This window comes from Planococcus citri, chromosome 2, assembly GCF_950023065.1.
Source record: "Planococcus citri chromosome 2, ihPlaCitr1.1, whole genome shotgun sequence".
In the NCBI taxonomy this organism is placed as follows: Eukaryota; Metazoa; Arthropoda; class Insecta; order Hemiptera; family Pseudococcidae; genus Planococcus; species Planococcus citri.
Genome location: NC_088678.1, coordinates 8,624,862 through 8,643,503, shown reverse-complemented (window position 1 = coordinate 8,643,503; position 18,642 = coordinate 8,624,862). Strand labels below are relative to the sequence as shown.

At 39.5% G+C, this 18,642-nt stretch overlaps 1 protein-coding gene across 10 annotated transcripts in view; it reads right to left on the bottom strand.

The window, feature by feature from the left end:
• The window catches only part of LOC135834500 (uncharacterized), a 227,586-nt gene that overhangs the window by 75,694 nt on the left and 133,250 nt on the right, over positions 1–18,642 (bottom strand). The window contains exon 6 of one of the 10 annotated variants that reach the window (XM_065348393.1): positions 15,486–18,086. The exons of the other annotated variants lie outside the window; for them this stretch is intronic. Within the exon in view, the coding sequence (XP_065204465.1) occupies positions 16,018–18,039 (2,022 nt within the window). The 5' untranslated portion in view covers positions 18,040–18,086 and the 3' untranslated portion in view covers positions 15,486–16,017. Of the gene's footprint in view, positions 1–15,485; positions 18,087–18,642 lie in introns of those variants that run through there. 10 annotated transcript variants of the gene reach the window in all.

Sequence of the window (18,642 nt, the reverse complement as noted above, 5' to 3'; positions counted from 1 at the left end):
TCGTTCTCAAGGGTAAAATTACCGCGAAAGAGGCAGACGATGCCTATAAAGAAGTTGAAGGCTACTGTGACATTTTCAGCAACTCGCCAGGTCGCTATGTTGGCGAAAGAGTCAACTTCAAGTTTGACATTGACCCAAAACTGGGTCCTTGGAGAGGTGAAAAATTCCGTCCTTCGCAGAAGATCATGGAAGCCTTGAGAAAGACGATCGCAAAAATGTTGCGAGAAGGTATAATAAGGCCCTCACGGTCAAAATACATTAATACGATGGCGCCGGTCATAAAAAAGAACGGTGACATTCGGTTGTGTTTAGATGCCGACGAACTCAATAAAAAACTACAACAAGTGCTTACAGAACCGAACCCGGTTGAATGGATCATCTTTGAAAACAAAGGTGATGAATTATTTTGCACTCTCGATTTTACTGCCGGTTTCTGGCAGCTGGTTCTCGACGAGGCATCGCGTCAATACACCGCATTCCAAGTATGCGGACAAGTTTATGAGTTTTGTCGATTACCGTACGGTTTGAAAATATCAAGTGGCGAGTTCGTTCACATGATAAATCAGGTGATTCCTGACATGAAAGGAGTGACTAAGTTTGTTGACGACGTCAAGGTGTCTGGTGCAACATTTAGAGAGACTTTAGATCGTCTGAAAGAAGTATTCGAAGCAATTCGAAAGAATGGTTTAAAATTAAACCCTAACAAGACGCAATTTTTCCGCGAATACGCGGAACATTTGGGCTTCATTATTTCAAAAGATGAAGTTGCCAAACAGAGTGAGAAAATAAAGAAATTTATGGAATTTGTTGAAAAACACACGAAGAAAGGGAAATTTGCACTAAAAACGGTGAAAGAAATTCTCACTCTGGTAGGACTGACCGGTCTTTATAGGAATTTTATTCCTAATTATATGCAAATTTTGCGACCTATCTATGACCTTACCAAGGGTAATGAAGACAAGGTCGTTTGGGGCAAGGAGCAAGAAAAAGCTTTTGAGCAATTGAAAGCTGAGTACTGCAAAGATTTCAAACTGAAACCACCGCCTCAAGATGGTGATTTGTATCTTGATACGTACGTATCCGAAGATGCAATGAACGCTGTGTTATTCTACATAGATAAGGTATCGAAAGAGAAGCATATCTGCTTATTTGTATCGAAACTTTTCGAAACACATCAGAAGAATTTCACGCTTTTCGACCGTGAAATGATGACACTGGTGCAAGTTTTGAAGAAAGTTCAAATGTGGGTCATTGGACGAAAAATTCACGTTCGGAAAAATTTATTGGCGATCGCTAATAGGTATAGAGAGATGGCGCAAACACATCGTAAAGCTGCTCATTGGATTACTTGGTTCAATTGTTTCGATCTACAATGGACTATGGATAAATCCAATAAGCACTTGTACAGTGTAAAAGCGCCAGAATTGGAATTAAAGAATTTTTCGACCGAAATACCACCTTTGGAAGTGTTATTTGTTGAAGAAAATATCACGATACTTCATAATCGTCTGAACGATATTCCTAAGTTCCAAAACGGAGATGAAAAATGTGAAGCGATCATGAAGATTTTAACTACGCATTATCCGGAAACGGACAAAAAAGAAATTGAAATAAAAAAGCGTAAAGCTAAGAAATTCGCGATTAAAGATACGCTCGTATATGAAAATTCAGGAGAAGAAATGGACTTGGATGATGAGGAGGTCAACGACCTCACACCTATCAAGAAACCTATGTTAATGAAAAGGCTAGATAACGGCTCGCTGGTACCCTACCTACCAGACACCCTATTCTACGATACGGTAGACTACCTGCATTATGCATATGGCCATTTGGGCGCAGCTAAGTTGGAAATGATATTTCGTCGTATGTATTATCATCCCAACTCTATGCACTACATACGCGAAATATGTAATACGTGCATTGTGTGCAAAGTAAATAAAAATTACACCAACCACAAGGTCTTAGAATACGGACAAATAGAGGCGTACGCCATAGGCGATGTTTTGTCAGTTGACATTTTTGGACCAATTCCGGCAATCGAAGGATACCCTAAATTTTTACTGGTGGTAAAAGACATTTTTACCGGTAAAACTTGGATCCAAACAATGTGTCATACGCGACAAAAGGATGTCTGCAACGCAATGCAAACCGTCCTTGCGGACATCGAACGTCGTGACGTAACCGTCAAAAAAGTAATTACCGATAATGGTACTCAATTCATAAGTGAATCTTGGTACAAGCTACTTGAGCATAATGACATCAAGGTAGCCCATACCAATGCCTACAACCCGCAATCGTCTTCGGTCGAACGTACGATGCGAGTAATCGGTGATAAGCTGAGGGTGAAATTGAATAAAATTCATAACCCTCATAAACCCCATACGGGATGGCAAGGCTTTATTGGAGAAATCCAAATTGAAATAAATAATACACCTACGTCATTCGGATTCACCCCGAACGAGGCATGGGGCATGGTAGATGCTATAAATGCGAAAATGCCTCATAAACGAAAGAAATTCGATTTTACCCATAAATTAATCGAATTGAAAGAGAATTTGAGCAAAATTAAAGCTCCTTCAATCCCTTTATCGGAATGCTTTACGAAGAAATTAGACCCTACGGTCGACTTAATTTTAGATCCAGACGGATACGCCCGCGTAACCGCCGACGGCGCGTGTTCGAAGAATGGAGACGCGGACGCGGTAGCGGGGATTGGAATCTGCTTTGCACCAGATTCATTGAGAAATGTATCCGATCGGATATCACCTACTGAAGATTTCCAACTGTCGAATAATTTTGCTGAATTGTCAGCCATTATTCAAGCATTGGAAATTTTAAAATTTAATGACGTGAAAAAAGTTAAACTTTTTTCAGATTCGAATTACGTCATTAAGGCTCTGAACCATACGGTTAACGTGTGGTTGAAAAACAAGTGGCTTAACGCCAGGAAAAAACCTGTCCACCACAAGAAGCTTTTTGAGCAAATTTTGGAATTGAAAAAATCGTTCGATTTCATTGAATTTCACCACGTCTACGCACGTAAATACGAATACACGAACGTGATAGCGGATCACTTGGCCAAAAAAGCTGTCTACACGATTGAACTGGCGAAATTCCAAATCGATAAAATGACTGACCGTCAAATAATTGAAACTTATATTCGGGAAAGAAGACGATTAAAAAAGATCGAAGAGGAGTACAAGTTCAACAAGGAGCACAAGGATCCAGACACGCTTAAGGAAGGAGATATGGTTTTGCTCACAAATCATAAATTATCTAGTTCGGACAAGCAAACCGCGAAAAAATTGTACCAAAAGCGTATTGGTCCATTTAAGATTCTCAAACGAGCAGGTACCAACTCGTACCTACTTGAACCAACCGACGGTTCAAACGTGAATCGCATTGCGAACGTTAGACAACTGACGTTGTTTTTAAAAAAGGCTGAAATTTCAGAAATGGAAAAAGATCCCTGCCTACGTTCGTGGCTTGATAAACGTACGTTAGAGAAGAAAATTTCTGATTTTTTGAATGACCATAAAATTGAAACCAACAACGACGAATCATCGGAGGAGGATGAATTAGAAATGGTCGAAAAAATTCAAAAAATCAAGGTTCCAAGATCGGACAAAAATGATGAAAATACCAAAAACGCCACGAAGGTAATTTTGTCAAAATTAGAAAAAATCGCGCGAGATCAAAGACAAGCCGCTCGAGCTAAGAAACGTTCGGAGTACCTAGCTAGTAAAGCTGGCACTAGTAGTGAAGAGCCAATATACGAAGAATTGGACACACCTGTGAAGAAGAAGAAGAAAAAGAAGAAAAAGAAAAAGGAAAATACTTCGAACGAAGTACCTGTCATAGATCTAACCACGGATGACAAGGAGAAAGATGCTGCGAATGAAGAACCAAAGGAAAAGAAAACTCGAAGATCTGAACGTCTCGCAGCTACCGCCCTTCGAATGGGACAACGGTTAATTTTGAAAAAGAATGCCAAAACGGTAAACCAAATTAAAATGCTTGATAATGAACAAAAATTCTACGGCAAGTATTACGGTACTGATCCAGATCCAAAAACTGAATACGAAGATGACCGTTCGGTATCAGTTAGCGAAAGCGAAAGTGACTCGTCTGAATTGTCTTCGGACGAAGAAAACTCACTGGAATTCATATTAAATAATTCGCCAAACAACTCTGATACGGAGAAAAATGATAAGAAAGGTAAAAAAGCAAAATCGAAGATTAAAAAATTGGCGCTTTGGTTGATGGGTTCGAACAAAAAAGATTAGAATTAGCCAATTCAGCGACGCTCGTCGTTCTATCATTCGTATTCACCCGCACCCTCTCGCTACTTTTCGTACCGATCTCGTAAAATTCCAGGAAATTTTGCGAGAATCAGCCGTTCAGTTTTGGAAACATCACGCGTCATCTATCGATTGAAAGGCTATTATGTTGTGTAGATCAGTATCGAAAGGACGTAATTGTGCGTAACCAGAGCTAACGTGGCTATTTTTATTATTTAGCGCCTGATGCGGTGAAGTATAAGTTCGCGAGAAACCAGTACATGTGCGGTAATATAGTTTAATGTAAGATAAGTGCGTACGTATAATTATACAAGTACCTTACGGTGATAAAAAAACAGTGCTATTGGCAATTTCAACGATCGCAATGGATAACAATCGACCATTCCCATACCTGGCTCCCGCATTACGCAGACGTCGACCCTGGAACCTACGATTTGGGTATGTTACCGTTCGGATACGATTAAACGGAATGGTCCATGATCATATTATACCGGATGCGATTAGCGTTAACGTACGAGCTAGAGGACGAGCATGCACAAGAAGATTTTCCCGAATTGATCTACGAAACATGATCCGCGAGCTGTTCCATCAAGATCTATTGTTCGATTTTGACTATAATCCAATAGAGCTAATCATCATGGAGATTCACAATTTCTACTTCGCGAATGGTGATCGATTATTGGTAATTCGCAGAGAAAGCCGTACGGCACGGGTACGCATACCCATAACAGTCGTCGATGACTTCCTCGATACTTTCGGCTTTATCCCGGCGGAATTTATGTAAGTTTTAAGATGTTTAGATTAAGTAGGATACGTACGTACCACCTAGTATTAAGTCAAGATGTACCTGATTTCTGATTTTTTTCGATTTTTCGTTTCGAATAAAATAATTAATGTACACACGTATAGACTTCTTTATTTTACTTAAAGTACAATAAATGAACAAATTGACACACGTACAAAGCCAGAGAATAACTACTGTAACAGGTAAGTGAAATTGATTCTCTTGAATATCGCAATCGTGAAATATCACATCACTCTAGATCGGAGAATATTTTGCTAAGCAAAATTCGAATGTGCGTTCGTACGATTATCAAACCAAAATTTTGATAAATCAACCAATGTGCCAGTAGTTCGATTAAGTGCGTTCTCGCAAAGCATAATATTTCGAGCGTATAAGGGAGGCAGCGTGCGTATATCGAGTACTGTAAATTGATGTAAAGTGATCGCGTTTATAATATTACCGTACGGTTAATTTACGAGTGTTTTGCTACGCAATCTTTCTACGTTCGTGCGATGGCTCAGGAGCCGATTTTCCCCGGATTAGATCCGGCGCTTGCGGCCATTCGACCGCCAGAAATGAGACCACCGTTCCGATCGATCTTCTTACAATTCCAGCGACCTCGACACGCAGTACAACGACGCCCGCGTATCGTAGTAACAGTCGCTGCCAATGAGCGGAATATATACGCTTCCTCCATATCAACGACTTCGACCAACGGCTAAATGAGCTAATTTTTCAAAATCTAACAGATTTCGCGTACGGAAACTCAGCAATCGTTATCGAATTTCACCAACATTTTAATGAAGAAGGTGCGCAGCTGATCATTGCGAGGCGAAGAGATCGTACGACAAGGGTCTATCGACCAATGGCGATCATAGACGAGTTCCTGCAGCTATTAAGATTAAATTACGCGGATTTTGCGTAAAATTTGAAGTTTTATACACTCGAAAAAGTAAGAACTCGTCCGGTAACTGTTTATAGGTAACTTGTACCTCGGTATTTAATTTTAAGATGTAAAATTTCTCAACGAATAAAACTGTACGGATAGTCCAGCGATATACGTATACGTATTACTTGTCCATGCCTACCAGGGCAAAACAAATAGGAACTATGTTCGAACAAATAGGTAAAAGCTTACATAAGAATCAACAAAATTATAGGAAGGGCAAACGTGGCAACAGGGGATAAAATTAACAGACTCAAAAATGAGTAAAAATTTAACGAAATGCTTCGAATAGAATATCACCAACGTGATAAGAGTTTAAAAATAAACTTGGTAACTATTATCTGAACAGATATGGGTAAGTATCAATTGTATTGAAACATTTTTCTCTACAGGTGGTATTACAGTTATGATACGAACGCAAGATGCACCTATGTGCAAATAACCGAAAGGTAAGTACTTTACAATTATACCTAGCTCGGGAAAATACGTAGAAACGAATGATTGAAAAATTTATACATGTACGAAAACGTACACATTTTTTGATTTACTATTTTAAAAACCTGAAACGCTCGTTCCGCCTCACACTAACCTACTCACACCTCACTCAAATTACTCGTACAGTTTCACTCCTGAAAACACATAAAAAACATCGTATATTTGAGACAGAAATAGGTGAGTTGAATAGAGAAGGCGAAGAAATAGGCAGGTACCTACTTGCCTTGAAATAATACATAAGAAATGCCAGTTAGAAACGTACGTTTCTTTTTTCTAACTCCACGCCCACCAAAGTGACTAATTACCATAAAAAGGTTCATTTTTTGCTGCAAATTACTCAAACACTCATCGTACGATGAATACGAACCTTTTTCGGTAACAATTCATCGACCATTAAAATGGTAATTAATGCATCGTTCGATGCCCTGCTCAGCGAAAAACAACCACGTGCGTTGACCCAAACATGTTTTCTACACACGTGATGACAGCGAATAGGTTCGTACGAACAATATAACACATCTCAGGGGTCGGTTTCAAGGCTAAAATTACAATCAAATTCCTTTCAAAGGACCAAATATTCACTAGCGTGACAACTACGGATTTATTACCTATAAAAAATCAACTTGAAACCGAATAAGATATCCAAAAGACCGCTTCCTAGTGCGTAATAAAATGAAACAATACGCACATTGCACGAACGTGTTTCTTCTGCTTTTCGTAGAAATTTGACTACGCCGCTTGGTCGCCACCAACCAGTCACCTAAGGGAGGGAGAAGGGCAGTTTTTGCGTTAGCAGCTCATTTCTGTCTACTGATATGATTATTCTCTTCTAGTCGCTCGTGTTATCATCATGCTTACGCTGGAAGAATGCGAAACGTTATCGCGCATTTTACTGATAATCAAAGAAATACTTGCTCTCGTTCGAGAGATGCTTTCCACCCTCCTCTAAATTATATTTATACAAAAAAGGCATCGAGCGACGCGCGCAGACGGATTCGAATTACTATCTATTGCACATATTGTAATCGGTTCCATTATATTCCTGTCTACCGCCCGGCTACAGTTCGATCTTTACGTTTTTAAAATTATCATTGTATTTTTTATGTATGTTATTATCGTGTGTGAACGTTTTGCGAAGTATCAGTGTTCGATGAATCGAGTATTTTATTACCATTCTTGTAAATTGCGCGAATAATATGAATTTTTTGTGCGTACATTACGTGTTATATGTGTAAATACTGCGAGTACGATAATCCTCTAGTGTCGGTGTGTCGCGAATTATATATCTACGAACGCAGAGTGTTCGACATCTCGGGTACGTGTGTACGATTCGTGGAAAAACTTTACCGATCGCGAGTGAATTCAACCATGGCCGACGACCAAATTACGGTAATCTTGTGCTCCAAATGTCACAAACCGATTTTCGACCCAAACCAACGAGTAAATCATGATAATTTACCGACGCTGGCCGCCACGCGCTGCCACGCTTTTCACCCGTTTTGCCTTAGCCAAATGCGAGGTGAGTCGATGGCTTCCGACGAAAATGGCAATTTTGTATTATGCCCAGAGCTGAATTGTAACCGAGCGATAAGGCCACTCGACGCGAACTTCATTAGTCCGGCAACCGATCAAATCGCCGCAGCTCCAATTGCCCGTCCGGACCCACAAATTGAACTCGACGCGGCCCGCCAACGAATTTCGAGGTATGAATACATCATGGAAAATTATCGCGAATCGGTGCAAGATAGAGATGCGACGATTCGCCGCTTACAAAATCAATTGCAGCACCAGCGAGAAGTCAATCGCCAACTACGTAACGAGAACGCTACGCTCGTAAATCGTAACCAAGCTACCAGGCCGCCGCGAGTCAATGTAGCCAGTCGCAATATGCCTAATCGTAACGCAGCTGTTACTAGTACCACCGATCAGCGACGTGTATCCACGACTTCGACGACTTCGACGAATACCGATACGACTCCGGCAAATACCGCCACAAACGCGGTGACGACTTCGACGACCAACGCCACGAACGTGACATCGCCGACACCTGGTATGTCTTCTGGAAACGTAGCGACCGTACGGCCTTTCGATAATGCTACGTCTCACCGCCGACCTACGAATTCGCACGCTGCTGCCGCATTGTCCAACTACGAATACGATACGCCGATGCGAGATCTACCCCAATATAATGCAGATGGATCGATCGCAACCATGGGCTTCCGACCCCTTCGATCTGGTCCAGCGCCAAGCAACGACAGATACGAGGCGATTCCACCTACCGCACGCAATCCAACGAGCAAATTCATCACCGAGCCTGCGAAACCTGCCGAGAAACAAAGACCGCATTGCATGGCAAATCTTTCGAAAAGCCACAATCGTTTCTACAAAAAATTCAAGATCGACTCCAAAATGCTCAAGCCATTCTATCCGCTCAACGCCCTACCTCACGAGTTTACGACACTTGGCGTATTCGTCGGCGAAAATGACGCGAGATCGGCGGTCGCCGCACAAGACGTGTTATTGGCTGGTGATGGATTTGTGCTAGGTGTAGCTGAATGGATTATGTACCAACGCGATATACGCGAATACATGCATCCCGGTCTGTATGGACGCGAGATTCGTATTCGAGAATTCATCAGCACGCTCGCAAGTTTCAAACGGCTACCGCCTCGCCTCATCATCTCCATTGGTAATCTTGATGCGTTCGATAATTTCGACAGCGAAGAATTCAAAGAACTATTTCGCAGATTAATCAAGATTTGCCGCGACCGCGGAGTGCGTGAAATTTACGCTGTGCCAATTATTCAACACGCGGAGCAAGATGAAACTGTATACGCTTCGGTCATGTCAGTGTTTGAGGTGAACTACAGCACCATGCTCGGCGGACGCTACGCATTGATCGACCCTTATCCGTGGTTCGTGAACTACACCCCGACAGTAGGTGAACGACCTCCCATGTACACGATACAGGAACATGAGGAGTTCGCGGTATGGATACGGCACACGTTCATTCCGCCGACCAACGATGCCAGCGAGGCAATACGTCAACGGTATCGAGAACCCGAAAATCTTCTTCGCAACCCGACGGCAGAATCGCAGTCCGAAAATGAATCTTCGTCGACGACTGACAACCGCCAGCTGACGCATGGCCCAGCTTCGACGTCGCGCGACGCTCAGCCGCACCAGGCCGTCAACGATTTGACTGAAGACGATGCCCAACCTGGCCCATCGACGAAAGCCGCACACACCGAGAGTTGGGTAAACCTTACCGCCGGCCAAGACTCCGAAAACCATACCAACGACGACGTTTCAACGGCCGAAGAAAAAATTGACGAAAGCGAAGGTTTTTCGGGCGTTCGAGCGAACGAACAGGAAGCACGGCCACCAACGCCTCAACCGGATAACAACGACGATGCCGATAACGATTCTGTCGATTCCAAACTCCATATTGACGAGGACATGAAATCGCTATCTACCACGGTCTCAGAGCTGAGCGACGATGAAAATCAGCAAGCTGAAAATACTGGAAAAACCGACGGCGATGCGACAACCGCTCCAAATCTAACCACGGACGAAGAAATGCTCGAATAAGGTTCGTTTGTACAATTTATCAATTTCAAACTAACAGCATGATATTGACGTACGTCATTGTTATTGCTTACGTTTGCATGGTACTATGAAGCTCATGCTGGAAAAATGTAGACCAGAAACAAAATTGAAAAAGAGGAATTGTCCCATCTCTATTCAAAATCAATACTCGTACGAGTAATTTTGCATCGATCTTTTGGTAATAAATGTTGGAACTTTGGCAACTAAGGATTTTTTATCGATGCAACATGTTTTCTTAATTACTCAAAATTTTTCTCGTGTAGTTTGAAAGTGATAAATTTCGTTACCTTCGTTTGAATACTACCCAATCTTTGACATAATGGAGTATCCATTAAAATTACCGACTATGACTTTTTTGTAAATATTTACCACCGAATCGTGACATAAGTTTAAAAAAGCGTATTTGTTTAAGTTTTTTACAATGTTATGTAGTTGTTTGAGTTAAATTTAAGCCAAATTTTTGATATATTTTTTTTTTTTTTTATCGAGGTTAAATTTTGGAATTTAAATTTTACATTTCTGCACGAATAGTGCCATCTGCGATCTTTATGATCAATAACCTCGAAGTGCTTTTCTATTTTATTTCATACCAGTTTGTACTAAATAGTATTATTTTACTTTATCCTTTCTTACCAATTGTTGAATTTTTTTGCAGTTTTTCCGTTACATAACTGTAATTCGTTTATCTCGAGGATGTTGTTTTAATTTTTATTGTTTTTTCCTTAATAATTTTTTTTTTTTTTGTATTTAACGAACGTTACTTTACTGTATAAGTCTGAAGAAGTAAGACTGAGTATCGTAATAATTTACAAAACTATTTTGGGTATTTATTCTTTATTTTATCAATAAACAATAATCAGTATTTACAATGCATGTTGTAACCTATACATCGAATAAAAGTACAAACTTATTCTATAATTTGCACATTTTTTCTTCCTAAACGTTGCACTTAATCGTAAGAATGAATACGAACGTAAATACAAACCGGCTCGGAGGCGTTAATGACCCATAAACCTGAAACATAAAAATAGAAACAATTGTGTTAGTATACAAGGTGTATAATTACGAGCCTAGTTTAAATCCAAATTTAATATTTTTTTTTTATTTTTTTTTTGATTATTATTCACAGTAGTTACATCGAAATAATAGCAATAGTTGGTAACCGGTTCTCACCTGTTTTGGACATGTTGACTTGGACATCGAACTCGCAGCTACGTACGTAGCTCTTATTCGCTTCATCGATCAGAGCTCAGGCGGCTTATCTTCAATCGATCCATATTCTCACCTTTGTGGACGGATATCTGAAACAAAAAAGGATCATATTATTGCTAACTGGCAACTTTTTCGATGTCGTGTATCCTAGGCTAGAACTAGGTAGTTACGTGTATTTGTTGAGTACATTGTATTTCGAGTGATCGATCTCTGGTGGCTCAGTGGGTCACGTACGCGCCTGCTTCAACACCTAGGGTGCGCTGTGGCTCCAAATTTGAGAATTTTCTTCTTTCTTCTCTGCTCACCAATTTCTCATCCGAGAAACTCATGGGGGGCAGCAGGGTCCGTACGGACAGTGTTATCATTAAGTCATGTCTATGTCTCACACCGTGATTTCCTCTGCTGGGAACTTAGCTCGCTGAATCATAGCTGAGTAAACCTCGGAGGGCATATGTTAGACGGATATGCCTTAATGGTAACACGTATGTGTATAAACAGGTAATTTAACCCTTCCAGCACCGTTCGGTGATGTGGTTGGTAACAATGAGTGGTCAAGGTGTCAAATGAGCCTTCCAGCTTCTTTGGCAACTGGACCAACTCGTAGTTCGAATCCGCGAGTATACGAGTTGCCAAGTTAATATGTCCTTAATTCTTTAGAGCTCCGGCCCTAGGTTTAAAGTGTTTTTGTATATTTTATAGTTTAGTAATAATTTAGTAGTGTTAACGTAATTTGTAATTCCCCCCGAATAATCGTTGTGTTGAACCCTTTGAAGTGCTCCGAGTCGGTTTTAAGTTGTCTTTATTGACAAATACATTCGTTTACACGAACTTTGCGTATGATAATTTATTGTGTTCGGTAGTGTACTATAAAACCCATAGCCGAGGTAAGTAATTAGCTTTATTACAATTACACTAGTACATCTCCGTATCCGATTACCGGCTTATTCGAGTAGGTAATTAGTCAGTAGGTATCGAATATACGAACGTATATTTAGTAGGTACCTACGACACAATATTATTTTATCAACTTATACAATATGCCCCAGATGCACAACATAGGTAGGCTAGGTACATAATATATTATAGGTAGGTATATTTTCTCGCAAATTTTTCATACAAGTAAAAGACCTTTAAAAATGCAAAAAAATGTTTTTTTTCGTGATTTTTTCGCCTAAATTGGCGAGTTTTAGGCGAAAATTTTTTTCTTGTGAAATATCATGAAAGACACCCAAGTACATCCTCAACTCGAACTTCGACCAAATTAGTCAATTTTTCATGTGTTTGATAATTTTGATGTACTAAAGAAATTGGATTCCATGATTGTAGCCTTTAGGAACTCCTGAACCCTCTTTCGGGTCACCTGAAAGAACCAAAATTTATGCCTAGCTTAATATCAACTCAGAATATCTCATACATTGCAATTTCAGAGAAATACTCTATTTTCACCCCCCCCCCCCCCCCCCGAGTTGATTGGCGATGATTTTGAACCGATCAGAAGCCTCCTGTGGATTTTCGGATTTTCCAGTTTTCAAAAAAATGCGGTGAAAATGAAATTCAGTTCCCTATAAATTTGGATGTACCATGTTTGTCACCCTTTTCGAGTCCGTTCAAATCCAAAATTTTCTTCAATAATTAGGGTATTTTTTTTTTTTGAAATAGTAAAAATTAAAACCTGCCAGAGGCTTGTGATGAGCAGGACTGCCCTGACAGCCTATATGTCGTCTTAATGTAATTTCTCCTCAACATAGTTTTATGATCTTGCCGACCTTAGGCAAGATTACGCGAATCTTACTGTAGGGGCGGGGCGCGCTCAAGGCTATTGTGCGACAATTCTGTCGAAGCAGAGGTTCAGCTCCAGCTTCGTATTCCTTAAAAAATCAGTCATAAAAGTAACGAGTTCACGATAGTTTCTCTTAAGCTCTAACCAGCTAAATAGGTGACCAGGGAGCCCTGCCTCGGCTCTCTGGAAACCACACATTGAAGTACCCATCCATAGATGGTGATTTTTGTACTTATAACGTGTCGCGTCATTAATTTCCTCGTACGGACATGGTACTATTTTAAATAACCCAATCTTTGTTAATTTCCCGCGTAAGATCGTGGTACTTTTTCAGTCACTGGCCAGATTTATCCGGAAATCTGAGCCTTTGTCTCCACAAAAATGGAACTCCGACCCAGACCTGCCAAAACGACTATTATTGGGGTCGCCAGGGAGAGGCAGGCAATGTGAATATTCAAAACAGAAATGTACTCGGATCATCCTAGGTAATCATGTATCCTTTTATTCAGGGTTACGTGCGCCCTTAATTTATCTAATTATATTAATAATATATTGCGTAATTGTATCAATTGGTAGATGACAATGTGTTAATCATCTATCAATTGATCTAGTTTACTTAAGAAGCTGTTTTATTTCGCTTCTATATGTACATTAATTTATCCCCCTAAACCAATCTTCCCAGCCTAGCTCGCGTGTGTTGTAATCTCACCGCCTAAACATCAAGATTGGAACTGAGTACTCGGAGAACAGATGTGGAATAAAGAGAGGTGTGAGGCAAGGATGCCCCCTCTCACCCAGGTTGTTCAATGTGTATGCAGAAGAAATAATGAGAGAAGCGCGAATCAAAGGAATGGGATTCAAGATCAACGGCAAAAGGATAAACGAATTAAGTTATGTAGATGACAAAGTGATCCTTGCTGATACAGAGGCGCAGATGCAGAAAATGATCAACCAAATCAACAGTGCTGGATTAAAATATGGAATGAAAATAAATGCAGGCAAGACCAAGGTGATGAGATTTACAAAAGGAGATGATAAAGAGGTCAAAATCAACATCGGATCACAAGAAATTGAAAATGTAAATCAATTCAGGTACCTTGGAGCGCTGATAAACAATGATGGTAGAGATCATAAAGAAATTAAATCACGGATTGGAATGGCAAAGACCAACAACCTTGCCAATGTGCTGGGAAATCGAACAATGAGTATAGATCTGAGGAAGAGAATTATGCAATGCTACGTATGGACCGTTCTGAAGTATTCCTGCGAAACATGGACCATGAGTGCAGAATGCGAGAATAAAGTATCCGCTTTCGAGATGTGGTGCTATCGAAGGCTACTACAGATCTCATGGAAGGACTTCATTACCAACAGGGAAGTACTAGCAAGAATAGGAGAGGAGCGGAAAGTCGTAGTTGAAGACATCAAAAACAGAAAGCTAAAGTATTTAGCTCATAAAATACGAGAGAACGGTATTTTCATGCGAGCGGTACAGGGGAAAATCCAAGGAAGATCGACAAGAGGGAGGAAACGATCGGAACTGTTAACAACAAACTCACCAGCCAACTCTCCCTGCAAGACCCTGAAAGAAACGATTAGATACGCTAGATACCGGCTAATATAGATGGACATATACGCTATCTCCTGTAAAGGAGCGCGACTATGACGACGAATCTTGGCCGGTTAGGCTGTCACCATCGAATCTCATGGCAATACAGAATAATTTACATTTATAGACCCTTTGTAAATTATTTGGTATACTTTGCTCATCTATGTATATATTTCTTGATTAAAATAATTGTACATAAATGCTCCTTGCGTTATCATTTCATTTGATCTAAAAGGTAACCAAGGATTGTTCTAAGTGAATAGTGTTGTTTGATTGACTAAAGTCTCTCCATCTTGAGCTAAGCAGGCGTCTAAGAAATATTTCCCTCCTAACGAATATTTCTTAGAATTAGCCTAACACAAAATTATAGGAATTTCTCTCATATACAGTCATTATCATTCTCCTTCTTTAACCTAGTTATTCTCATTCTCACTATTACAGGCTTTAAAACAGTTAAAAACCACAACCAATCGACTATGAAGGTCAAAAATAGAGTACAAATCAAATTTTAGTTTCTTCTCTTTGCACCTTTGCACAAACGATGAATTTCTAATTTTTTTCAAAAATAATCACTGCAGAAAATACTGGATTTAAACAGAATAAAACGATTTTGAAAGTATACTCAAAATTAATCGAAAGAGTCGCAAATATGGTAAATCCGAGTTTATAGGCGCTGAATTTCATTTCTACCCTACTTTCAGCCCCCCCCCCCCCATGGAGAATCAAAAATTCACTGGAAACTCCAAAATGGTTCAAAACAAACACCAATCAGCTCGGAGGGTTGAAAATAGGTAAGTTCCTGATAAATCTGTTTGGTGAAATATTATTTTTCCCATCAGTTTGGTTTGGCTCAAATTTAGAATTGTTAAAAACTGGCGAACAATTTGAAAAACGAATTTCAGCGGTTGAAATTTTTGCTGGTGGTGTATTTTGGAGTCTTCTTTCGATATTTCTTTTCCAGTTCAAAAATTTTTCCCACCCAATTTTAAGTGATCCTATTCTAACGAACTGCAAAGAATCTCCTGGATAGGTTTGTTCTCTCTACTAAAAGGTTCTTTATTATAGATAGATGTCATATAAAAAAATTAATTCATACAAAACAAACTTATCACTTTAATTTTTTCATTTTAAAAAAAGTATCACGATCAAAAGTGCTTAAATTAAATAGGTACATAGTTAGGTCTCTATAATTATTAATTACGGTGCAAACTGCACAGAAATATCGAGTAATTCAACGGAGCATTTTTGAGCTTTGAAAAAATATTGATTGAATACTTCGATCTAAAGGTCGTCGTCGCTTACAGGAGAATCGCATATAGAACTAAACTGCCTTTCGAACTTATCTATTTCTTCAGGGGTTCTAAAATACCACTTTAAAAACTCACCGAAAGCAGGAATTCTAGTTTTCACCTCAGACAGATTCACTTCATCCCTCACACGACTGAAAACATCATCGATTGATAATGATCTCTTGAAGTTGATAACTTCATCGTCATTGCCCAAACACCAAAGTACAATTGTTTGTAAATCATCAACAGAAACATTTGTGATATCGCCATTTATCAGAAAATCTTTCACGTAATTCATAATGTTCTTTTTTAGAGTGATTCTCACTTCCTCGGTTTGTACCAGTATATCAATGAAACGTATCAAATAACGGGAAGAAAAATTTTCACCACAGTCAATGCATTGACGTAGAAGGTCTTTATTGGTACATGCTAAAACCAAATCATTATTAAATTCGGTGGCTAGTTCGATATCGGCATCTTCAAAAGCATCTTTGATGAACTCATTCATCGATTCGAGTTCGAGGAGATGTCGAAATGTCAAGGAAAAATTACGATCGAAAAAAACCATTCGTAAGATGAGCTGTTTTAAAAGCTTTCTTCTCCATGTTTCAGGGCAGCAGAAGATCAAATAATCATCAGTTTCCTTGAAATATCCGTGCTCCAACAGAGGCATGCAATACACACAGATCCTTGCCACATCGTCTCTACATACGATCATGGTGTCCTTAAATTTGGCAATATCTGCTTCGTATCTAAAGCACAGCTCCATTATTCGATGCAAATCTTTTCCACGAGTGCCAACGATCAAATAACGCCAATTCTTATGCCAGAAAGTATTCCTCTCTTTGATCGAGGCATCCAGCAGCACAGTTAACAGAAACCGGGTTTCCCTGAATTTTGGTGGTATGGTGTCTGGCTTTGAAAACACGTGATCTTTACTTAAAATACTTCTGATCGCTGATCGCTTCAATTCATCCGGAGAATTTCTCCACATTTCGCAGCATAAATACGTTTCATCTTCGTTGCTTGACCGAACTCCGAGTTGGACAGAATTTTCGTTGAGGGCATTCTCAACGATATAATAATCCTTGGTCTCGTAACACATGAATAACACCATCAGATTAATGAAACCAACTTCGCTCATCTTGTTTCTAAAATACATCCACGTTGGAAGAACGCAAGATTTACCATAGCTGGTGATAAACAAATTATAAATTAGGTCACCACCTTTTGCAGCTACAAACTTATTGAGCACTTCGTCACTCAACTTGGGTAAAATGAACCTGACCAACGATACTTCATCTTCTTCGTATAAGTTTAGGGCTTCGTCTAATTGATTTTCAGGACAGATGCGATTCCAAAAATATACTACGGATGACCAATGGTGAGATGGAGAAGGACTGACTCGAAGCATCACGACATCGATTGGATCATCTTCAGGATTAGGTATCCGATCCAGTTCATTTCTCAGCACGCAAATCCAATAAAATAATTGCGGATACGCATCGAAATCGATATCTTCCAAGTAGAATTCCTCCGAGACCGAGGGCCAAATTCGTCTAATATCGTCCTCGAAACAATACATGCAAGCAATTTTGAATTTTTCATTATTACTGAACAGATCACAGGTCATCAATCGTTTAGCTGTACGAATATAATGAATAGTGCCATCTCGTTCGCATGTACTAAAATCATAAAAATCGTGCAAAATGCAATTTTCGTCGTCGAGGTGAATATGTAACAGGTTTTCGCAATGATAACCAGACCATTTATCCATAGAGGTCATAAATTTGTCGATGTATGCGTCAATTATGAGTTTGATCGACGATGGAATGTAAGCATCCAAGTTTTTACACAGGTTCAGCTCGGATATGAATTCGTAATAATCATCTATCTTACGATTGTCGACTTCCCAGTGCCATAATCCGGTGATGAGTGCGTTGCATGAGATTTCTTTCAGTGTTGCTGGACTCGGATAGACGAGATCGTATACGTTGGATGCAGTTTCTGTCATGTTGGGTCTTCGATTTGCTTGATCGATTCCGAATAGAACGAACGAATCTAAAATCGTAAGGTCACGGTTAATTTTGTTAAAAGTGCCAAAATTCATTTTTTTTTTTTTTAGTACCTAACTAAATGCCACCTGGCACGCAATAAATCACACTTATTACTTCAATATCACATCAATCGATATTAGAGAGAATCTCACATGTACTGGACACCTTAGTTTTTAAAATTTCATGAAATTTGTGCACGAAATTTCGATTTTAAATAACAATTTTTTGCTCAATGAGCATATTACACATATACTAGGGTAAATTAGGCAATTTCACATCATCCTCGAATTCTGAAACCAGGGATGAAAAGCCTTAAAATGAAACTTCAGCTTTTGGCTTTTAGCTTGAAATTTCAAAATTGAAACTTTTGGCTTAAGCTTTCGGCTATCTCGATTTTTAAGGCTTGCTTTAGCCAGACTTTCGGCTTCCAATGGCTTTTCTTTATATTTTCAATTTAACAGCTTTCAGCTATATTTCATTAAGCTTTTAGCTTTTAACTTTTGGCTTTAAGCTTTTGACTTTGACTATAAGCTTTTAGCTGATACGCCTCGCCATCAATT